The following is a 24,654-nucleotide window of genomic DNA, read 5'->3' on the forward strand; positions in this document are numbered from 1 at the left end:
GATCTCTGTTCTAGTTCTAGAAACAAGCAAAGTTCTCCACTCTAAATATACAGAAAGCAGAAACTGGGGAGGAGGCGGGATGAGGAAGGAGGAGAACAGCAGGAGGTGGAGGAGAGGAAAAGGAGGAGCAGGAGGAGGAGGAGCAGGAACAGGAATAGAAGGAGAAGCAGGAGGTTCCAGTGCCCGCTGTGTCCGCAGCACTCCCGGCCCCGGGAGCGTCCCCCCACGGCATCCTGCAGGTGGCTGGGGAGGGGGAGCTCGTCCCGAATCTATCAGGGGCTCCCTGAGAGGGTTTTTTTACTGGGGAGTGTTTGGAGCTGGCAGATTCCAGAACCCAAATATCTTTTAGTGTCCTGGGAGAGTTTTTTTGTGTGTGTGTGTATGTTTGGATCTTTCGGGACCCCAAAGCTGAGCCCCTTGAGGGGATCATGTCCCCTTACATCAGCCAATACACACAGAGGAGAGGCCCTTCCGCTGCCCTGAGTGTGGGAAGGGTTTCAACCACAGCTCAACACCACCGGAGGCACCGCTAAGGGAAGCCCTGCGAGTGCCCCGAGTGCGGGAAGAGCTTCGTGCGCTGCTCCAGCTCCATCCCCCGTGGGAGGATCGGCGTTGGATGATCCCCAGTGACCCCCGTTGGGCAGAGCCCTGGTGACCCCCGTTCCGGGTGATCCCCGCTGGGTGGGGGGAAGGTGTTGGAGAGATTTCTTTGCCTTCTCCTTGTGCTGCTGGGATTTGGTTGGTAATAAATTCCCTCCCTGTGCCCAGACTGGCTCTGTTGTGCCCGTGCCGGTGCTCGGGGCGGGATCTCTCCCGCTCCTTCTCTCAGCTCCTGGGCCTTTCCTTGTATTTCCTGTCCCTGTGCAGTAGCAGAGGGCAGGGACAGAGCGGTTTTGGTGTCTCCCGGCATCCAGGCAGGGCCAGCCCAGCCCCGGGGGTTGTGAGGAGCTTGTGGGGGTCCCCCGTTTTTGGGACATTCCCGCTCGAGGAGGTAGAACTGGGAGGAGGGAGGCCTGGAGGGAAGTTGTTTTTAAGGGTCTTCTTTTACTTCTCATTTTTCTGCTCGGAGTTTGTTAGCAATAAATTCAATTCATATCTCCAGTTTCGAGCCTGTTTTGCCTGTAACTGTGTTTGATGAGGGATCTCTCCCGGTCCTCAGCTCATGAGCCCTTGGTTAAATTTTCTGTCCCCTGTCCAACTGTGGAGGGCAGGGAGAGAGCGGCTGTGGTGGGTGCCTGACATCGGGCCAGCATCCCCCCACTCCAATGGGACATGTTCCTGTGTGGCCCTGGGCTATGGTGCCACTGTTGCTGTTGCTTTTGTCTTCCTTATGATTTTATCTTTTGCATGAAATGCTTGTGCAGTGCCCCCGCTGTCCCTTGTGTCCCCTGGGCACCGACAGCCCCGGCCCTTGCCCTGCTCCGCCTCCCACGTTCCATCCCGGCTGGCGGAGCCTTGGAGCTGCCGTGGGGCCGTGGGGCTGCCCCGGGGGCTGCGCCCCGAGCCGGGGCCCCTTCCCAGTGCTCCCAGTCTGCCCATCCAGCCTGGAGCAGCCAGCGAGGGCTTCAGCTGGGGCGGCAGAGAGGCGCTGCCGGGGGGTCCCAGCTCCGCTTGGCTTGGGCTGTTCTTCCCAAGCTGGGCATAAACGACTTTGGGAGTTTTCTGCCACAAATCTCTCCCCGCGTGCACTCAGCCAAAGGGGTTTGGGGCGGTTTTCCCTTTCTCGGGGAAATCAAAGCCATGCACTGAGGCTCCGAATTAGGGGCGGCAGTAGCGAGGCTGCAGGGCTTCCCAAGGAGCCGGAGGCACCCGACACGCAGGGCTGGGCAGGTCGGGCCGGGAGCAGCGGAGAGCTTTGTTTCTCTTCTCAGCTGAATGGCGGCTCGGGCCGGGCCCGTTCCAGGGCTGCTCCTCAGCTGCGGCTTTCCCCTCACGCAGCCCGGGGGGCGCTGGGAGCGCGGGGCGGGGCTGGGCCGTGTGCAGAGCCCGCCCCTCGCTCCGATTGGGCGGTGCTGCCGTCAGTCGTGGTTCTGGCGCGCTGATTGGTCGGAGCGGGGAGCAGCCCGGGCCCGGAGCCGCCGGCAGGGCGGCCGTGGCGCAGCAGAGGCGCCATTGGCGGAGCGTCTGTGCGGGCCCGGGAGCGGCGGCGGCGGCCGGAGCCCGGTGAGGCGGCGGCGGCGGAGCTCGGAGGCGGCCCCAGCGCAGGTGGGAGCCGCGCTCGGTTCTGGCGGGGCTCGGGGCTGGCTGCGGGCGGAGGGGGCGGCAGGGGGCTGTGGCGGGTTCGTTGTGCCGTGTGGGCGCCGTGTTCGCCCTGGCGTGAGGGCGCTGCGGGAGCGGCTGCCCGCGGTCTCCTTCCCGCTGCTGCCTCGGCAGGAGCCGGTGCCGGAGCAGCGCTGGCTCGTCCCGGCTGCTGTGGGTAGGACAGAGGTGGCTGCCCCGTGGCCGGCAGTGTGCGGGAAAGTTCCCGTGGCCAGAGGTTTGTGTCCCCAGAGGAGCCGGAGGAGTCGTGTAAAAGTAACTTTATTCGTGGACAAAGGGAGAGGCCACGGGGCATTTCCCGTGGCGTCTGTCCAAGTGTTGGAGGACGCAGCCTCCTTTTTATGCCGATTTGCCCGGCCGCATCTCCGTGTCCCTTTCCGCAGTGGCTGAGGTCCTTGGAAGGTACAGACTTCCCGATCCGCCTGCTGCATGTGCCCCTTAATGTGCACCCCCACTTTGTATAACATCCGATATTCATGGCTCTGTTAAGGCTTTGTTCTTCTTCAGGAAGTTCGGGAATTTCGCAGGACCTTGGCTGAGCAGCAGTTCGTGTCAATTAGTAACATTTTCTAAGTCTGACGGTTTCTCTGGTTACTTCCTTATCTGCAATTCCCTGGCCCTATCTGCAATGGGATTCACACCATCTGTTTGTAAAGACACGTTCATTTTTTTCCTTTTAAGCCCCCCCTCTTCTTATTTTCTCCATACTTCACTTTACAAACTTTAAAAATGCCTTATTCTGTTCTTCCTGGGCCTTCTTTGGTTTTGGGATTATTCTCAGTGACCTCATTCTGTGTCCTTTTGTAGCCGTTTCTGGGTCAGGAGGCCTGGCTGCCACCTGCATGCCCTTGATCCCCTGCTGAATGAGCTGCACTGAGCAAGGTGTGGTGCATGGTAAAAAGATGAGAGTTGCTGCAGCACCTGAGAGGAGAAACAGCATTGGTTTAACCCATGGTCTGCCAGGGAACCACGAAAACGTGTCCCATTCCCATCCTTTCCACATTTGGACAGGGACATGAGCTGCTTTCTTATTTCCTTGTTCTCTGTTTCACCACTTTTCCTTTGCCATCTCTTTGCCAAGAGCAGTTTGAGTCATTTAATTTTCCACAACCTGCTGGTCCTTCTGCTGAAAGAGAATCTGATGCCATCCCAGGGTGAAATGTGGCGCTGCTCATGGGAGTGGATTGGTGGGTGAGAAGGTCAGGAGCTGGAGCTGTGTGCTTGGTTATGATTTGGAGGACAGCTTGTAATCTAATGATGCATTGAAATGATCAGTGGGTTCTCTGGCACCTGGTATGAATTTGTTCGGGTTCCCAGGGGCTACTCCATGGTGTTGTAGGATTTGTTCTGGTGGCCGTTCATCTTTTCCCCATTTTTGGGCGCTGCCAAAAAGGCCAGGGATGCATCAATTGACCGCTTTTCTCTGATTAAATCATCACATCCTTGGATTCCCAAGTGATTTCACTGAACTTGTGGCAGCAAAAGCAGCCCAGTGGTCAAACCCACCCTGTATAACACAGAGAGTGCTGAAAAAGGGGCAGTCAATAACTAATTCATGTAAGCACAAGTGAACTATTGGGAGACAGCAAATGTTAGTTCAGACAGAAGATGTTAATTACAAAACCTAAGAAGCCAAATTCACCCTAATCTTGTCAAGATAGAGGGGACAAGGATCATCTCAGAGACTGCTGAATCATTCCTCAAAGGACTACGCATGCCTGGAGAAAGGTGAAAAGTGCACTGTGAGGATGACTACTGGTCTTCATCAGGAAGACCCCCGAGGAAGAGGAGAGGTCTTCCTCAGCACGACCACAAGGGCACACAGCACATGCATGACCCGTATGCTAATGATATTAATGACTTCTGAGAAACAATTTGTATAACCACACCTGTCTCAAGGAATGTGATGAATATTCATAACTTAACCCATAATACTGTGTTGTAGGGAGCACCGGTGTGTGTGTGTTTGGAGGAGCGATCCCCACACACCCGGTGCGCCGAATAAAGCAAATACCCACTTCTCTGACTCTGTCTCTGAAGTGTCTCCTGGCCCGGTTGTGGCATGATTCATCTGGCACCCCGAGATGGGACCCTCTCTGCCCGGCTGCCGGATCCAGGGGTAAGCAGAGCTCCCAGTTGCGACCCTGAATTTTCAGGGTGTAGTGGTTTGGTCCAAAATACTCATTACTGTTTATCTTCTGTGAGATAAGAATTAGGAGAAATGCAAAGCAGGCACCAAACTTGAAAGAATATAAAGAAGTTTATTAACTGACCTAAAAGAGGAAAGAAAAAAATTATACCACCTTCAGAACTCTCCTCCTCCCCCCACCTTCCTCCCTTCTCCCACTGACAATGTGAAAAGACAACCCTTAAGATGTTCAGTCTGTTTACCACTTCCATAATAACCTTGTTTAGTCCATTTAGAAAGAGAAGTCTCTTCTTGCTCATGCTATGAAAACATTATCACAACGAGACAGCCACCCACTTCCAAATATTGTTCAGTCCATTTAGGAAGAGGAGTCTCTCTGCCTGCGTGTGAGTCCCTTCCCCCGACTTGCAGCTTGTTCAAGGTCACACACAGATAGCAATTGGTTTTCCCACGTTCGAGGGTCCACTCTTGAAGTTTTTTGGGGTACAATTTTAAGGTTGAGCCATTCAGAAACAAAAACAGAGGCCCTTCTCCTTCCCTGGGAGCAAAGGGTCTTCCTCATCTTCATTGTTAGGACTATCTCTGGGAGCATCTCTAGGAACTGAGGTTTTCTCCTTTCCCATTTGGAGCAAAAGTCCTCATCTGGTCCATCTCTCCTTGTCCAAACTTCTCATGAAATTACAGCTGCGTCAGCATCTGCCTATCTCAGCGCAGGTGCTTTTGCTCACGAGCTGAACACTCCACCCCCCGTATCTTCATGAAATTACAACAGGATACTCTGATATATCATAGCTTCACAACAGAATTTCAGCTTTAAGCATCTCCTCTCTCTCTTCCCTCAGGTTTTCAGCTCTTCACAGCAATAAAAAGGGTTAATCTCACCTCAGCTTTGCAGCTGGAATGTTGAATCTTTCTTATCGCAGTGGAGAGGGGGGAGAGCCGAGCCGCTCCGGCTGCCCACGGCAAGGCAGTGAGGGGGGTTCCACGGCTGGAACAGGTCCATCGACTCCAGGATGGCCATGGCCCGGCCCGGCCTGGCCCGAGCAGGGCCTGGGCCGGGCCCACTGGCCCCCACACAGGGCCGCAGCCACCTGTCCCAGCGCCGGAAACAAGAGAGAGAGCTTGGAGGGGGAGTTTGCCTATTCTTAAATGTGGATCACAGAGGTGGTCACAACTTTAAGTGGCTTAGAGAATTGTCCATATTCAAACTGGCCAGCTGATAGGTTCTATCAGTTCCCAGAGGAAACTGTAAGCACCCCTTAGCAAGGACATCCCTTCCGGGACTACGCTTGCTAACCTATGACACAGGGGGAGCTCAGCTGTCCTTTGGCTCACGGCGGGGGCAGACAAGGACCATCTGCACCAAATTAAGGGATTTGCTATTCCTTTGAAACACAAAATACCTGCAGGTCCAGGGTTCGAGTCCCTGAGGGTGGGTTGAAAGTCCTGAGGAAGACTGGGTCTCCCAAAATTAGTCCTGGGCAAGAGGAAAAGTACTTTTAAAGGGGTTGGACCCCACTGTGAAAGGTACCTTTAAGGGGTTGGACCCCCCTGTTATGTGCTATTTTACTTCTATTTGTGTTTTGTCTGTTGCTATTCTGCTGCTGTGCGAGTGAGAGTGGATGAGACGTGCTGTCAAAGTGCGGAGCGAGTGAGGAGCTCTATCTGCGGTTCCGTACCCCGGCGACGGGCTCGGCCAGAGAAAAGCGAAGCGTTTGGCAAAGAGGGAATGAGGATAAATCATATAAACCGTTGGTTTGGAATTCAGCCTTACTGTCTGAAGGGGGGCGGATTTTAGAGGAGAAAGATTTTAGTTACTGAATTGAGAACACCCAGGCCCCAACGCTTTCTAATATAGCCCCAGCTAATTCCCCTTTTAAAATCCCATGCCTAGTGTGGAAACAGTTGTGAAGCTTGGGTTTGGGGTTTTTTTTGTACATGTATTAGAAAGTGGTATTGTCTATTAGAAAGAGTGGACAGTGTCCAAGTTGCTGGAGGAGAGAGCTTGGTATTAGACAAGAGTGGCAGAGCATGGCTTTGTGGAAGGAAGGAGTTGGTTCTCTGGTTTTGGGGGGTTTTTGGCTGTGGAGAGAGAAAAGATGGGGAGAAAGGACAAAAGAGGCAATGGGATCATCAGAAAGTAAGGAAATAACCCGGAAAAGTCCGCTAGGATGCGTGCTGGCACATTGGAAAGAGCTGGGGGCAGTCCCTGGAGGGAATATGAAAAAGAGCACCCTAATTAAATACTGTAATTAGTGGTGGCCACTCTGCAGATTAGATGATGGTGAAAAATGGCCAGAAAATGGCTCTTTAAGATATAACACTCTATTGCAATTAATGTTATTTTTAAGGAGGGAGAATAAATGGGATGAGTCCTCCTATGCAGATTGGTTTTTTTACCTTAAGACGCAAACCAGAGTGGCAGAAACAATGTGGCCTCAATCTGGCACCACAGGACTCTATGGTCCTCCTCCTAGAAAAGGAGGCAAAAGGAAAAAACTGCATGAAGAGGTGTTGCTCATCATGCAGTATTGGGCAAAGATGTTTCAAGCTCAAAGCTGAGAGAGACCAGGATCCCTTGGAAACCCAGGAGCTAATGGGGCACTGTGGTGGCACCCTAACATCAGGAGCAATGTCCCCAAACATGCTCAGAGGATAGTGGGGATGAAGGAACAAGTGAGACTGGCTCAGGAATATCATCCAGACTGGGAGCAAGACCCCTGTAGAGAAGAAGCTCATAGCACCACTTAGACAAGTGGTGGGGCCAGACGGGGGAATAACAAAAGTTAAAACACCATTTACAGCTTTGGATTTAGATAGCTGGAGGGAGGCAGCCAGAATGTATAGAGAAGACCCTGAAAAGGTAGCAAAGAGGTTTGAATTGGTTGTTAGAAATCAAGATATTGATTGGAAAGATACAGACCTCATGCTGTCAGAATTAACTGAGGCAGAAAAAGCTGCTGTAATATCCACAGCAAGAACACACGTGCAGGGACAGATAGCTGCTGGGACATTGCATGGAAATGTAGATAACATTTTTCCTACATGAGATCCACACTGGGACCCCAGTGATCCACAAACATACCCGTTCTTAGTTAGAGACAGGAAATTAGTACACTGGGGGCTGCTAAATGCTATACCTAAAACAGTTAACTGGTCATTGTTATTCAGTATTCACCAAGAAACCACTGAATCCCCAGGTGCATTTATAGAAAAATTAAGGGATAATATGAGAAGACACAGTACACTAGACCCAGCTTCTGAAATTGGGCAGCAACAGTTAATATCCTTATTGATGGGGCAATCAGCACCAGATATACGTAGGAAACTGCAAAAGATTAAAGAACCAGAGAACCGAAACTTAGAGAAACTTCTAGCGGTGGCATGGGAAGTTTATAAAAACAGGGCACAGCCCCACACAGTCGCAGTGGCCCAGGTCAGGGGATTGGGATTCCCCAGGGGCGGGAGAAGGCCCCCACCCAGAGGACAAAGGCAGCAAGGCCCAGGCTCAGCCCGGTGTCTGTTCTGCGGTCAGCCCGGGCCCTGGAAACGAGACTGTCCCATGAACCGTGCCGCGACCCCAGCGCCACAATCACCAGCGCCGCGGGACCAGGGACTGCAGCACAGCTGTACCAGCAGTGCCGGGGACCGGCGGGTCCCTCCCTGGCCGACCCGCTGCTCAAAGCTAAGCTAGGGGAACGGGATGGGGAGTTTTTGGTGGATACTGGAGCCACATTCTCAGTCCTGAATCAGACTTTGAGTCCTGTCAGTAATGATTATGTCCAAGTTGTTGGGGCTACAGGGAAAACTGAGAAAGCCTATTTTTTGAGACCCTTAAAATTTACATTAGGCAAAAAGATGGGAATACACCAATTTCTATATCTTCCAAACTTGCCTAAGCCCCTGCTAGGCAGAGATCTATTAAGCTGGTTAGAAGCAAAAATAGAATTCACAGAACAAGGAATGAGACTACAGGTTCCTGAAGAAAACTTAATTTTGGCCTTAAGTTTAGCAAATGTCCCTGAAAAAGGAGGAATACCCATAGATAAGAGATCAAGTAATCCCACTAGTATGGGATGTCAAAATCCCGGGAAGATCAAAACGAGCTTCCCCAGTGGTTATTGAATTATTAGAAGGGGCACAGCCGGTGTCAGTCAGACAATATCCACTAAGGCACGAAGCACGGGTGGGAATAAAACCAATAATTGCCAAATTTATCGATCAAGGGTTGCTGAGAGAGTGTAGCTCCCCCTACAACACCCCAGTTCTACCAGTACAAAAGCCAAATGGAAGTTATCAGTTAGTCCAGGACCTGAGGGCAATAAATGCAATAACAAAAACACTGCATCCCATAGTAGCCAATCCTTACACTTTACTTACAAAATTACAAAGTGACTGGGTGTGGTTTTCAGTTTTAGATTTAAAAGATGCTTTCTTTTGTCTGCCATTAGCTAAAAAGAGTCAGGAAATTTTTGCCTTTGAATGGGAAAACCCCAAAACAGGGAGAAAGAGTCAGCTCACATGGACTGTATTGCCCCAAGGATTCAAAAATAGCCCCACAATATTTGGAGGTCAATTATCCCAAGAACTGGAAGCCTGGACACCGCCACTTGGAAAAGGTACACTACTGCAGTATGTTGATGATCTACTAATAGCAACAAGGACCCGTGAAGACTGCAAGAACTGGACTGTAAGTCTTTTAAATTTCTGGGACTAAGTGGATATAGAGTCTTTCCTGAAAAGGCTCAGCTAGTCCTCCAGAAAGTTACATATCTGGGGTATGAACTGGCAGGAGGGGAGAGAGCCTTGGGAGACAGCAGGAAAGAGGCAATTTGTCAAATGCCCAGGCCAACCACAACCAAAGAACTGAGAACTTTTCTGGGAATGACAGGATGGTGTAGATTATGGATCTACAGCTGTGGACTCATTGTGAAACCTTTATACCAACTCTTTCTAAAAGAGACTGGAGGAACTCACCTATGCTGGACACCAGAGACTAATAATGCATTTGTAACTCTGAAACGTGAGTTGATGCAAGCTCCAGCACTGGGCATACCAGATGTCACTAAACCTTTTCTGTTGTTCTCACATGAGAGACAAGGACTGGTGCTGGAACTTTTGGCACAGAAGCTGGGACCATACAAAAGGCCAGTGGCTTATTTCTCCAAGCAGCTGGACGTGGTCAGCCAAGGATGGCCACCCTGCCTGCGTGCAGTGGCAGCTGTGATCCTGAACATAGAGGAAGCCCTCAAGTTCACACTGGGCCAGCAGAGAACTGTTTTTGTCTCTCACACAGTGTCAGCAGTGCTCACACAGAAAGGAAATCACTGGTTAACCCCATCTCACTTTCTCAAATACCAGGCTGTCCTAGCAGAATCTGAGGATGTAAGTATCCAAGTAACCAACATCTTCAATCCAGCAGCCTACCTCCAGGGCAAGGCTGCTGAGGAGCCTGTACAGCATGACTGCATTGAAACCATGGAGGCAGTTTACTCCAGCTGCCTGGACGTAAAGGACTCTCCACTAGAAAATGCAGAAAACTGGTTCACTGATGAAAGCATCTATGTCAAGGATGGTAAGCGGCTCACTGGGTATGCAGTTACAACCACAGATGCCATCATCGAAGCAAATCCATTACCTGTGGGGACATCAGCTCAAAAGGCTGAAATAACAACCCTAACTCAAGCCTTGGCGTTGGCCAAAGGAAAACCTATCAACATTTGGACTGATTCAAGGTATGCTTTTGGGGTGGTACACGCTCACAGGGCTATCTGCAAAGAAAGAGGTTTATTAACCTCACAGGAGAGAGAAATCAAGCACGCTACTGAAATCATGCAGTTGCTGGAAGCAGTGGTAAAACCTTCAAAAGTGGCTATAACACATTGTAAGGGACACTCCCAGGGTAACACTATCCCTGAACTGGGAAATGCTATGGCAGACAAAACAGCAAAGGCAGTGGCTGGCGGGGATCAAATTCAAGCTCTTGCTCTAATCCCTTCTAACCTCCTTATGGGTAAAAAACCCCCACTATACGACACCGATGATTTAAATTGGATACAAGAAGGAAAGGGACAAATAGGATCTGATGGGTGGGCTAGGATAAAGGATCTCATTGTCATACCCAGAAAACTGCTAAAATTACTCATCCAAAGCGAACATTCTAAGACACATTGGGGAGTTGATGCTTTATATAACCATTTGAAGGATAAAGTGACAGCATTAAATTAAAGGAAACAATTGAGGACATAACTTCCACTTGTGAAATCTGTCTTAAAAACAACCCTAATACCACTGTTAGGCTAAGCACAGGAACTATCACTAAAGGAGTTTTACCTGGGGATGTGTGGCAAATTGACTTTTCTGAATTACCTAGGAAGGGAGGATACAAGTACCTTCTAGTCCTCACAGACATTTTCTCAGGCTGGCCAGAAGCTTTCCCTTGTAGAACAGATAAAGCTAGGGAAGTTGTTAAAGCTTTAATACAAGAAATTATTCCACTATTTTGGGTACCCAGAGAAATTAATTCTGACAGAGGATCACACTTGGTAGCCCAGGTGGTGCAGGGAGTGAGTCATCTACTGGGCATACACTGGCAGTTACATACTCCATACAGGCCTCAGGCAAGTGGACAAGTAGAAAAGATGAATCACTTAATAAAGCAACAGTTAGCCAAAATTTGTCAAGAAACTAATTTCTGTTGGTATCAGGCTCTGCCCATGGCTTTGCTAAGAATTAGGGTAAAACCACGGCTCAAAGAAAAACTAAGCCACTTGAAATTCTGTATGGAAAGCCCTATGGAACAAACGGGATTCATAATGACAGTGTGGCTCTGGTAGGGCAAAGCTGCCTAATAGATTATGTAAAGCATTTAGGTCAAAAATTACAATCAATATGCACTACAGTTGTTAATTGTCAACCACTGCCACCTGATAAAGCCTTTCATAATGTGAAACCAGGGGACTGGGTTTATGTTAAGTCTCTTTCAGGGGATCCACTCCAGGAGAAATGGGAAGGACCTTATCAGACACTGCTGACCACTCATACAGCAATTAAAGCACAAGGAAAACCGACCTGGATCCATTATACCAGGACCAAACCTGCACCAAAGCCAGAGTGGGAGGCAAGAAGAACAGGACTTCTGTGGCTTCAACTATGAAAAATCAACACGATTTGGACCATACTGGTAACATTGATAATTGGGGCAGGTGCATGGGACCAGAATACATACCTTCGATTGCTCAAAGGTGGTGTTGAGATTTTTAATCTAACTGATTGCTGGATATGTTCTCAGCTGCCTGAGAATTCTGCTAGAGGCTTTCCTTTGGTTGGGGCAACATTCTCTAATGCAACAGAAATCCATGCTGCACTTAGTACTGACAGGCTTTCACATTATGTCAACATATCCCTAGATCAACTTCAGTGGAAGTTGGAGTTTGAAGAGCCAATACTTGGGTCCTCACCAATATCCTGCGTGCAGCGGTGCTGGGAAGAATCTGTACCTAAAAACTCAGGAGGAATAAGACAGACTCCAAATGCGGGAACTTAACATTTATAGGCAGCTACCCCAACTGCTCAGAATTCTGGACATATGGGGGGGCCAACATGTGGAATAAGAATCAAACAAGACAAGGACCAAAGCCCAAGGGTTGGCCAGTGCCCCCAGGGTGGGGTTGGTACTGGATATGTGGTCACAGCACCTATAAAGTTTTACCCTTAGGATGGCAAGGCTGCTGTGCCATAGGACCAGTATTTCCCCACATTAAAGTTGTCTCTCAACTACAAGGCTTTTATACGGAGGACCAAAAGGACATCAAACCCCTTAATAGATAGGCCCACTGGATTTCACAGCTTTGCCAGATGGTTTATACCGGGACTCGGAGTAAGCGAACTAGAGAAAGCAATAGTGAACCTTTCTGCTACTGTAGAAACCATAACGAATGCCAGTGCAGATGCCATAAGAGCGCAGCAAATCGAGATTAAGAGCATCTCACAGTTAGCCATACACAATAGACTTGCATTCGATTTGCTGTATGTCAAGGAAGGAGGAGTATGTACAGTTATAAATACAAGCTGTTGTAGTTATGTTGATTTAGACAAATAGAAACAGAGTTGCAGACAATTCTGGAAAAAACACAGACACTACATCAGATCACCTTAGATGACACTTCTTGAGGGTTTAAAGAGGTATGGGACAAACTTACATCATGGTTACCCAACTTATCCGGGCTTAAACAATTGTTTGTAATAGCTGTTTGTGTTGTTGCATTGTTACTTAGTGTTTGTATTAGTAGTTACTGTTGTATGATATTATGTACTTGGAATCTCCATGCTTATGCCCAATGGCACAAGCATAAAATTAGAAATAAGATACAGAAGGGTTCTTACTTCAAAGACATGCAAGATTTGTAAAGAATTACAAATAACCAAAGAAAAGGGGGGATTGAGGAAGGGGCAGTAAATAACTAACTCATGTAAGCACAAGTGAACTATTGGGAGACAGCAAATGTTAGTTCAGACAGCAGATGTTAATTACAAAACCTAAGAAGCCAAATTCACCCTAATCTTGTCAAGATAGAGGGGACAAGGATCATCTCAGAGACCGCTGAATCATTCCTCAAAGGACTACGTATGCCCAGGGAGAAAGGTGAAAAGTGCACTGTGAGGATGACTACTGGCCTTCATCAGAAAAGACCCCTGAGGAAGAGGAGAGGTCTTCCTCAGCACGACCACCAGGACACACAGCACATGCATGACCCGTATGCTAATGATATTGATGACTTCCGAGAAATAATTTCTATAACCACACCTGTCTCAAGGAATGTGATGAATATTCAGAATTTAACCCATAATACTGTGTTGTAGAGAGCACTGGTGTGTGTGTTTGGAGGAGCGATCCCCACACACCCAGCTCGCCGAATAAAGCAAATACCCACTTCTCTGACTCTGTCTCTGAAGTGTCTCCTGGCCCAGTTTGGGGTGATTCACTATTGGCCCCGGATTGCTTGGCCTCTGATGTTAATTAGGTGCACACTCCTTGATTTCCTTCTCAGCCTTTTCCAGAGCAGGGGTCTCCAGCTGTGCCGGGGGCAGTGTCTGGGGTAGCTGTTCCTTGATGTTTGCTGATGGGCGTTGATGTTTTGTTGATGGTCGTTATCTTTTGGGTATCTTTTGGGCTATTCCCAGTCTGCTGAGATGTTAAGCTCATCTCCCTTGACTGGTGTAACATCCCTTAAAGTCCCAAGGCAGGGTCTGTGGCAGCCGAGCTTCCTGTGGAAGAGATTTCACAAGAGACAGGATTCTGGCCACAACTGCTTGAAACACACATCCCTGATCTCCACCCCCCCCTAGGTCGGGAATTAGCAAAATGAGGAATGGTAAACCTCAATTCCAGGGGTGATAATTGAATATCTGCCCTGGGTCTGGCTCTTCTTCTTGCCAAAGCCAATGGCAGAAGCCGTACCCGTGGCATCTCACTGCCTGTGGGTGCTCATCCTCTGACAGCTGCTGAGCTTTCTGCACAATCATTCGTTTCTCCAGTGACCCAAACAAGATTGATAAAAGAAAATCCTGATCCTTCCACATCCTGCGGCCTCCTGGGGGCCGGGGGCCACTGCCGGCCCTGCCCGGGGGGTGTTGGGGTCAGGCAGTGCCCGGCGCTGAGCCCCGGCTGCCCCACAGCCCCGGCCCGGCCCCGCAGCTCCCCACAGGCCCCCAGCCCGTGCTGCCCTGTCCTGCTGCTCCCCACCACAGAGAAACACCTTGAAATCCTGAGCTTCTTTGTTTCCCTGTCCTGGAAACTGGGGATACAAAAGATCTGGATCAGCTGGCAAATTTTGAGGATAAGATGGTGCTGAAAAGCATCCCAGTCCTCACTTTTTTCTCTTCCTCCTCTTTTCCATCTTCCTTTTCCTTTCTTACCACATAGATTCCTCCTGCTGCTGTTTGCCTTAACCATATTCCTGCACACTCCCTTCAACCAATCCTTTCCCAGCACACCAACACCATCCATCCCCTGTTGCTGAGACCCCTTCTCGACTTCCCTTTTTACCCCCACTGGGTGTCCATGTCCTTAATTAGCTCTGGGAGAATGTGCAAACTACCTCCACATTGTCCCCTTTTGTTTGGGACACGATGTCCATGGTTGTGTTGAGGCTTTGTTGTTGTTCTGGAAGTTGAGGAATTGAGCAGGAGCTTGGCTGAGCAGCAGTGTGTGTCAATCAGTGCCATTTTGTGGAGCTGATGGTTTCTGGTGTCACTTGCTTGTGTCCAAGTCGGTGTGGCTGTGTCCGAGCAGATTGAGAGCATGTGTTTGTAGGGAGGCGTTGCTGTTGTTCCTTGGCTGGGGGTGCCCGGTTTTCGGGCCATCCCCCCTGGAGCAGGGTGTCCCCCCTTGGTGCAGGCGCGGCCCTCAGGCAGCGCTCAGCCAATCAGAAGGCGCGGCGCTGGTGAGTCAGCAGTTGCCAGGCGGAGCCGCAGCGCCCGGCGCTCCCCAGCTGGAGCCCCCGTGTGGCCCGGCCTTGGCGCCCCCCGCGAGGGGAATTTGGGGAGGTGGGAGGGGGGGAGCGCCAAGGCCGGGCCGGCCCGTGCTGTGCTGGCAGAAGTGGCTGCGGCGGGGGCCGAGTGCGGGCAGGAGCGGCCGAGAGCCCAGCGCTGCCGCAGCCCGAGCTGCCGCAGCTGCATCCCTGCTGGTGCTGTGGGATGCGAGAGCTCTGGGGGGCAGAGCGAGCCAGGGGTGGGTGCTGGGCCTGGGGGGAGGAGGAGAAAGGCTGGAGGAGCAGGGCTGGAGACCAGAATGGTGAAAGGATGGACGTGGGAGCAGCAGGTGGGATTCTGCAGGAGAAGGAGTAGTGTGAGGAAGAGGAGTGTGAGGAAGAGTAGGGACACAGGAGGAGGAGGAGGAGGAGCAGGAAGAGGAGGCACCGCAAGGTTCCAGCACTCGCTGTATCTGCAGCCTCCCCCCAGCCCCAGGAGCATTTTTCCCCCCCATCCAGCAGGTGATCACGGAGGGGGATCCACGATTTTCCTGGGGATGAATCTTGGTGTTTCTGAGGTTTTTGGTCTCCATGTTGGTGCTTTGGTATTTTTGTGGGGGCTGAATCTTTATATTTGGGAGGGGATTTTGACTGAATCTTGATGTTTTGGGAGTTTTGGGTCTGTGTCTTGATGTTTCGGGGCATTTTGGTCTGAATCTTGGTGTTTTGGATGTTTTTATAGACACAGGATGCCTGGTGATGGACTTGGGGAGGAGGAACCCCCAGACCAAGGTGCTCACCCCTTGTTTTTCCCCCCAAATCAGGATTTGTCATTCCCAAGGTGTTGCTGGATGGAGGAGGAGGAAAAGCCCCGGAGATGCTGCACGAGGAGGAGCTGCAAGCGCAGCCCAGAGAGATCCAAGGAGGAAAGAACCCCCCTGTGCCGGGAAGGCGGCCGGAGATCCAGGGGGAGCTCGGAGCTGGGGGAGAAGCCTCAGGGTGGGGAGAAGCCCCACAAGTGCTTGGAATGTGGGAAGGGCTTCAGGTGGAGCTCCATCCTGATGCGGCACCAGAGGATCCACACTGGGGAGAGGCCCTATGAGTGTGGGGAATGTGGGAAGAGCTTCAGCCAGAGCTCCCACCTGATCCAGCACCAGAGGATCCACACTGGGGAGAGGCCCTATGAGTGTGGGAAATGTGGGAAGGGCTTCACCAGCAGCTCCCAGCTGATCCAGCACCAGGTGGTCCACACTGGGGATCGGCCCTATGAGTGCTTGCAGTGTGGGAAGAGCTTCGGGTGGAGCTCTGACCTAAGGGCACACCAGCGCACCCACACTGGGGAGAGGCCCTACGAGTGCTCTGAGTGTGGGAAGAGGTTTTCAAGCAGCTCCGATCTCCTCGTACATCAGCGCATTCACACGGATGAGAGGCCCTTCCGCTGCCCTGACTGCGGGATGGGCTTCAAACGCAACTCCCACCTCATCAGGCACCGGCGCATCCACACCGGGGAGAGGCCCTACGAGTGTCCCCAGTGTGGGAAGAGCTTCTCACAGAGCAATAACTTGACCAAACACCAACGGAAGCACCGCTAAGGGAAGCCCTGCGAGTGCCCCGAGTGCGGGAAGAGCTTCGTGCGCTGCTCCAGCTCCATCCCCCATGGGAGGATCGGCGTTGGATGATCCCCAGTGACCCCCGTTGGGCAGAGCCCTGGTGATCCGTGCTCCTGGTGATCCGTGTTGGGAAGACACCTGGCTGAGGGGCTCCACATCTTCCTGGCTCCCTGTAGGCCCCTGGATGAACCCAGGGGTAGGAACATCCCTCGGGATGCAGACCGACATCGGGAATTCTTTGGGGAGAGTGGATTTGTTGACTTTCAACCCCAAATAATCTTTTCCTTTCAATCTTTTCTTCCTGTGGCATCAAGGAATATTGGATGGTCTTAGAGGTCTTTTCCAACCTCAGTGATTCCATGATTCTGATTTTCTCTGGCCCAAGGGCAACTTCCACAGCCAAATGGTGATGGACTGGGGCAAAGACCAAGATTGTGCAGAAAATGGGGTGGAAATGCCTCCAAAACAGGTTCTTCCTTCCACCCAAGCACGAGGATCCTCAGCTGGCACGGACACAGAAATCCTTTTCTTTTGGCCTTCGTTTTCTTATCATTTTTCTTTATCCTCTGAAAATACCCAAAATTGGGGTAAAAATAAAGACATTGAACTGAGACACGGGTGGGGACATGGGAGGACATGGACATGAATGGGACATAGACATGGAGAGGGACATGGGGACACATGGACCTGGACTGGGCCGTGGCCATTTGTGGGGACATGGGGGCACACGGGCATGGATGGAGACATGGGGGATATGACATGGATGGAAACATGGTGGGAACACAGCCATGGGTGAGGACACGGTGGGACAGGGCCAGGGACATGTGGGGACATGGCCATGGCCGGTGCCATGGGGGGAACTTGCAGGGGATGTGGGGGGATGCTGGGTTTGAGGGAGTTGAGGGTTCCTGGGAGGGATTTGGGGCTTGCTGAGGGCTTTGGGGCCCCCAGGCCGAGCAGCTCCGGCTGCGCTGGGAGACCCTGGCGGAGGTTCTGGGGCAGCTGCTCAAGGACCCCCTGAGCTGGACCCCCAGCCAGCATTGGGCTCCTGGAAGGGAATGAATGTCCTTGTCCCCAGGAAGGAAATCCCTGCATCCCAAAAATCCTGAAACTCAGGGATTCCTCCCAGAAAAAAGCTTCCAGGAGCTGCCTGAATTCAGGGAAGGGAGGTATGGAAACCCCCAGATTGATTTGGGAGGGGTCCTGCTCCTCCTCCTTCCTCATCCCGTCTTCTTCTCCTCTCTGTCCCTTCTCCTGCTCCTTCATCTTAGGGGGGTTCCTGCCATGTTTTGGGGTTTGCTGGGTGCCGGGGTGGGGCCCTCCCAGAGACACACGGAGGTCCCCATTCCGATCCATCCCCAGCTTCTGTCCCCCCAGTCTCAGCCCCCGCCAAGTCCCTTCCCACTGCCCCCCAATAAACAGGACCGGCCTGAACTGGGAAGCTTTACTGGGAACACTGGCAGCAGCCGGGCAGGGACAGAGTGACAGCGGGGCTGGGGGGACACACGATCCCCCCAAAATCAGCGCGGGGACGGAGCGGGGGGTCCCGGCCGGGCCCGAGGCCACGGGGAGGGGCTGCGGCTGCCGGCGGCTCAGGAGCTCTGTGGGCAGAGCAAAGGGGGTGACACCGGGCTGGGGGGCCCTGGGGGAGCACAGAGCGCCGGGGGAGGGGGGACACGACCCCCGGGCCCCTCCCGTCACCTGCTTGCGCAGGTAGAAGCCGAGCCCCAGCGCCAGGAAGATGAAGCCCAACACGAAGCCCCCGATCCCCGTCAGCATCTTGGGGGGCGGGGGTGCAGCTTTGGGGGGTGGGGGGCAGAAGGATCCAGGAAACGGCGGTGGCTGCCGGGAAGGGACCGGAATGGACTGGGACGGAATGGGATGAACTGGGAGACAATGGGACAGCAGGATACACTGGGACCAGGACCGAGACTGGGCAGGGCCAGATTTGGGACACCAGCAATTATACTGGCATATATTGGGACCACACTGAGGGCTACTGGGAACATGCTGAGGGCCAATGGGTGCTGCTGGGATATACTGGGAGTGCTTTGGATCATACTGAGACTGACTGGAATCGTACTGGGACTGACTGGAACCATGGTGGTGGTGAAAGACCGCAATTGGAAAGATGCAGGGGCAACTGGGATCATCCTGGGAGCAGCTGGCCCATGCTGGACTCATACTGGGATCATGCTTAGAGCAACTGGGACCATGATGGGGCAAAAGGCATCATAGAGGGACTGACTGGGAGTGGCTGGGTTCATACTGGAAGTGACTGGGGCCCTAACTTGCTCTACTGGGAGGGACTGAGAGTGAAAGGAACCATACAGGGCATGACTGGGAACAACTGGGACCATGTTGGGGGCAAGTGGGATCTTACTGGGAGTGACTGGGAACATAAAAGCTTGAGTGGAGTTTTTATCCCGTGGCATTCCCGGGGAGCAGCGGCAGCTCCGCGCCCCCAGCCCGGGGGGTGGGAGCAGGGGAACCGCTGGCAGCACCTTTGGGCCACAGCCGAGGGCTGGGGGGCTCCTCCCCCACTTCATTTTCTCTGCCCAGTTCAAATCATCCCCTCCCATTCAAATCCCCTCCGTTCACATCTTCTCCCCACCATTAAAGTTTCCTTGCCCCAATTCAACTTTTCTCCCCACTTAAGCCCTGAGGGCCCTCCCCGCCCCCGGCTCCTCCCGGCAGGACCCGGCCGGGACCTTCTGGAAACAGCAGAGGAAAGAGTTCAAAAATTCCTCATTACTTCCATCGATTTCCTTGGTTTCCGGGGCATTTTCCTGCGGCTGCTCCGGGCCATGGCTGAGGGGTCCCCTCGGGCTCCAGCCCCTTTCCAGCCCCTTTCCAGCCCCTTTTTCCAGCTCTTTTCCTCAGCTGACCCAAAGCTGCGGATTTTGGGGGGTGGGAAGAGTCGCTCTGCTCGGGGGTCCCCGCGGTGCCCCAGGGAGGCCCCGAGGCCGCAGCGCGGTTCCCTCGGGCCCCTTGGAGCGTTTGGAATCTCCAACTCTCAGCAATCGCTGTGCGTGGCATTCAATCCCCCCTGCAGGGTTTTCCCCCAGACTGGCTTTCTTTCCAGAGGGTTTTGTGGTTTCTCTTCGAGCCGGGGCCTGAGGGCACCGGAGCGGCCGCGGGTGCCGGGGCAGGAAGGGCTGAGGGACAGCACCGCCCCACAAACCTCCGGGAGGGGGACAAGGGCTGGAGGGGGCAAAGAGAGAATAAACACGCGATTTTAGAAAAAGAAAAAAAAAATAGATGATATGTAAAATATAATAAAAGAGAACTGTGAAAAAAGAAAGTAACAGCAGAGCTGCTTCTCCTGGGACTTTGGGTTTCTTGTCCAAGCTCCGAGCTGGGTGTGAGCCAGAAACCAGTGGCTGGGAGAGACATTGCTGCTGAAGGGCTTCCTATGGCCAGAACTAAAGTGTCGAGTATCAAGGAAGAGCTTGAGGTTACAGAAGCGCCAGCGCTCCCGTTGGATTCCCTCGTTGGAAGCTGAAAGCGGAGCTCCGTCTGGGACTCTGCTTTGTAAGGATTGAATGTAAAACTCCAGCGCAATCCCCGTTTCCCTCCCTCCTGTGGCCAGCGGCGCACGGAGAAGGGATGGGAGTTTCGGTGAGTTCGTGCTTCCCCGTGAGGGACAGGAATCCTTGCCGTGTCCAGCGGGGGTCCCTCCCCAGCCGTGCGGTCACTCCCCGGCCCGGCCCTGAGGCGCGGGGCAGTCGCGGGGCAGCCGCGCTCCGGCCCCGTCAGCGGCACCGCCGCTTCGTGCCGGGCAGGAGCGGCAGAAGGAGCCGGGCGGCGGCGGGGGCTGAATCCCGGCAGGAGGAAGAGGAGGAAGAAGAAGAGGAAGAAGGGGCCGGGTCGGCCTGCGGTGTCCGATGGCCGGGGAGCAGCGGGGAGGCCTCGGGGAGCGGCGGCGGGCGGGGCTCTGCTGGAGCCGCCCCGAGGGGTTTGTGCCGCCCGGGTCCCTGAAGGAGCCGCTCCGCGGGACGGGCGAGCTGGGAACGAAAGGAAATACAGAGAAGAGAATAAAATACAATCAAAGAGCCGCACCGAGAGGCGTCTGCCCCGCCCGCGTCTGAAGGAGCTGCACCGAGGGACGGGTGGGGGCATGTAGGTACAAAAATGCTGTTAGCGAGGATTTTCTTGTTATTTTCTAAGTCCGTGAGAGATTTTTCTCTCTCACAGAAGAGGTAGCAGGGAATGTAAACAACCAAGCCACCTGCAACCTTGAAAAGTCTTGTTTATGGTACAGTAGAAAATATTTTGACAATGGATGTTTTAGGATTTTGGCCAATCACCCCCAAGGGGTGGCTGGTCCTTTGTACAATTAGATTATGAAGAAAAAAGTCTATTAAGAGTTTGTAAAATAATTAAATAAATCAATCTTGCTGCACAATTCCTGCCTCTTGGATCTTCTCTCCTCCTCCGCCCTATGGCTGCGGGACATGGTGATATACCGTAGGAACCAGGCCTGCGGTAATAGGGGGGAATAGAAAAAAATACAGAGAATGGAGTGAAATAGAATAAAAAACTGCACGGGGATGTCCGCGGCGCCCGGTGTCACTGAAGAGCCGCACGGCGGGACGGGCGCTGTCTGGTGTGGCCAGAAGGGCAGCGCCGAGGAGGGAGAGAGGTGTGAATAGAAAAACAAAAAAATAGAGAGAATGAAATAAAATACAAGAGCCTCACCCGGGGATCTCCGCAGCTCCGTGTCACTGAAGAGCTGCACCGAGAGAGCGGCGAGAGGTGACGGTGGTGAAAAAGCCGCACTAGAGGGGCTTGGCATGGGAGGTGGGAATGGACTAAACACTAGAGAATAGAATAAAAAAATAACCAAAACCCCGCACCGGGAGTGGCCGCTGCCCGTGACTGAAAGAGCCGCACCGAGGGACCGTCGGGGCAGCACCGGGGGCTCTCGGCCGCCCCGCGTCACCGAAAGAGCCGCAGCCGGGGGCAGTTCTGGGGTCTTCTGGAGCCGCCCCGAGGGCTCTCGGCCGCCCCGCGTCACTGAAGGAGCCGCAGCGAGGGACGGGCGGGGCGCGGCCCGGATCGAGCCCCTCCAGCTGCGCCTCGAGCGGCGACCCCGCGGGACCGCGCCGGGGCCGGGCGGCGGCGGCAGCCGGAGCCGGGAAAGCGGCTTGGAGCGGCGGAGACGAGCGGGGTGTTCCCGACCAGCTCCGCCCAGCCCTCGGGCACCGGGGGGTTCCGGGGGTTGTTCCCGACCAGCTCCGCTCAGCCCTCGGGCACCGCGCTGGGGTCGCCGCGCACTTTTCACCCCCGGCCGCCCGCACGGGCCGGGCCCCGCGGCTCCCGCTGCCGCCGCCTCGGCCCCGCCGAGCCCAGAAACCACGAAAAATCGCCGGCATGCACTAAAAAAGCTTTTCGTGCGCAGCGATGGGTGCGCGGGGAGTCCTTATGAACTCCCCTCCCCTCAGACCCTCCCGGGCACCGCCGGGCATTAGCGCAGCTCCCGGGGCCGTGTCCCGGCCACGCTTGGGTATTAAATCCGACAGATTTGAGGAGTGGGCACAGCCCTAGAAACCAGGGCTTTGCCCTCGGGACCTTGGAGCTGCACGAGGGGGATAAAGGATCCCCTGCACTCACCGATGCCCCCAGAAGCAGCTCTGCCCCCCTAAGAACGGGGCTGTATTTGGGAGAGGGAGGATGGCTGGGATGGGATCTGGAATGAGACAGACACATGTTGGGATGAAGAGGTTTGGGTGATCCGGTTCCTGAGGAGGTTTTGGGGCACCCTCCAATCCTGAGGGATGTGTTACTGGGAGGGGGGACACACCTGGCTCTTGCACTTGGAGTGCGGCTCCACAGGGAAGGACATGGGGAACCCATTTTGGGGTAGATCCTGCTGCTTTCCACCAGTTTTGGGGGGTTATAAACGGATTTGCGTGATTTCCTGGTCATTTTAGGAGGTGGATGTGACCCCTTTTTTGGGAGGATCCTGATGCTTTCCACCAGTTTGGGGGGTTCTAAATGGCTTGTGGTGGAACCACTTTCATGGGTTCTGATGCTGCCCACCCGTGCTCCGCACTGGTCCGGACTGGTGCTCCCAGTGCTGCGTGGGGCAGGGCCATGGGGACCCCTCCACAGCACAGCGTGGCTGCTTTGGGGCTGGCGGCACTTGCCTGGCACTGGCCATGGGGCGGGTGCTGGCAGCTGAGGCCGTACTGGTGGTACTGGTGGTGCTGGGAGCTCCCGTGTCTGGGGACCAGCAGGACTCGGGTGAATGTGGGCATCTCAGGGGTGTGGTGGGGACAACGGGAAAATATTGAGAGAGGTGAGAAAAAGGGAGGAAGAGAGCAGAAAATGGGAGCTGGAATGCCCAGACCAGGAGTCCAGCCCAGGGGTCTCCAGCCTGACTGCCCCCCAGGAAGTGGCTCCCACAACCCCACACCCTGTTCCCAAAATCCTTTGGCATCCCACACCCATCTCTGTATTCCCCCCTCCAAAATCTCCAGGCTCCTGCAGTGAGACCAAAGGGGTCCAAATCCCCAAGTAGTGTGACCACAAGCACCAAACTTTTTTCTCCACACAACAATCTTCCCTCTTTTCCCCTTCCTGGCTTCCCCCACAGCAGCTGGGAGCAGCCAAGAGCCGAGTGCTGCCCCAGCCCGACCGGCCCCAGCTCCATCCCTGCTCCTCCCACGGGATGCGATGGGTTTGGGGGGAGGGGGCCAAGGGTGGGCACTGGGCCTGGGGGGAGGAGGAGCAGGGGTGGAGGAGGAGGGATGAAGCTGGGAGCTGCCCTGGGCAAAGGGAGACACTGGGAGGGAAAAAGAGCAGGCAAAGGAAGGCAGGAGAGAAAGGAGGACCCGGCAAAGAGCATCACTCCGGATCTCTGAGGGAAGGGGAAACCTTTTGTTGTATGAAAACCAACAAAAACTCGGAGTATCTCTGCCAGGCCACTGAAGGCCTCTCCTGCCCCACTCCCCTCAAGCAAAGTGCCCCTCCTTGCCCATCCTCACAGCACTGTCCTCATGCCCTTCTGCTCGTTGTGGATGATGGGGCAGAGGGTTTGTTCCAGGGCATCCTGCAAGCACCAGGCAGGACAGTTCCACCAGGATGGGAACCCAGCTCAGGGCTGAGGGACTCAGAAAATCTAAACACCAACACAACACCAACAGGGCACATTTGTCACTTCTGCTACAAAAGGCAGCACTGAAAATGATGGGTAATGAGAGCCTCCTAATCACCCCAATCCCTTCTCCATTTTAAACTTTCTCTGAAATAACCAGAATAGCTCTTCAAATTCCTTCATCTTTGTCAGTCCCAGATCTTTGGAGAGCAGACTGGGGAAGAGAGCACAACATCAGCATGTTGGTAATCAGACATGGCTTGTTGTCCGTTTCTCCTTACTCAGTTACAGCAGTAGATATTGGGAATAACCAGCTGTCCTGAGGAATTTTTCCTGCAGCAAGTTATTTTCCTATCATGGTCCATCTGTAATTTTATTACTTTATTACTTATTAAATGACTTATTACTTATTAAAGCACCAATATAAATACAATACAGTGCCTTGCAATTACTCCCCCTTATATTTATAAACCTCAAAGTCTTCCAGGTCTTAACAACAGGAAAAACCCCGTGTCACCCTTTTACAGATGAACATATTTAGGGTTTGGACACATCCTCGGCAGGACTAAGTAGGAAAACAGCTGAAGCTCCAGCAGATCCTTAATAAACTTTTGCCTGCTGGGTATCAGGAATAAAACTCTGTTATTTCAGTGTCTTGGTTCTTTATGAATCTAGTTATTATCTATTAATTACTTTTCTCTTTTTGACTTTTCAAAAGCTGATGTTGCACAAAAAAGTGAGCTCTGGAAACCTGAAGCAAGCTGGGCACTTAGGGCTGAACTGCTGCATCTGCTTCACAGAGAATTTTTATTTGACCCCAGGAATGCTGGTTGCTCAGGCAGACTAAACAGCTTTGATTCATTTCAGCGTGTGAGGATTGGGGTGTGCAGCTCCAGGCCAGGCTGGCAGGGTTGAACAGGAATTCCCAGACAGCCTTGGAGTCCTGGCCCCCTCAGCATTCCCTGCTCCACCCGGCCCCAGCCTGCCAGGAATGAGGCTCAGCAGCAAAAGCACAAATTCTGAAAATCTCAGGAGTGCTGCACAAGACACAATGATCACAGG

General features: G+C 53.1%; 1 protein-coding gene across 1 annotated transcript; it reads left to right on the top strand.

Moving 5' to 3' along the window:
* The first annotated feature begins 15,405 nt into the window (after positions 1–15,405).
* Positions 15,406–17,101, top strand: LOC125318803 (zinc finger protein 239-like). Its single transcript, XM_048289739.1, has one exon. It carries the CDS (start codon positions 15,630–15,632, stop codon positions 16,470–16,472), a length of 843 nt encoding a protein of 280 aa, XP_048145696.1. The 5' UTR covers positions 15,406–15,629; the 3' UTR covers positions 16,473–17,101.
* The last annotated feature ends 7,553 nt before the right edge of the window (positions 17,102–24,654 follow it).

The sequence above is a fragment of the Corvus hawaiiensis genome, chromosome 31 (assembly GCF_020740725.1).
Source record: "Corvus hawaiiensis isolate bCorHaw1 chromosome 31, bCorHaw1.pri.cur, whole genome shotgun sequence".
NCBI lineage: Eukaryota > Metazoa > Chordata > Aves > Passeriformes > Corvidae > Corvus > Corvus hawaiiensis.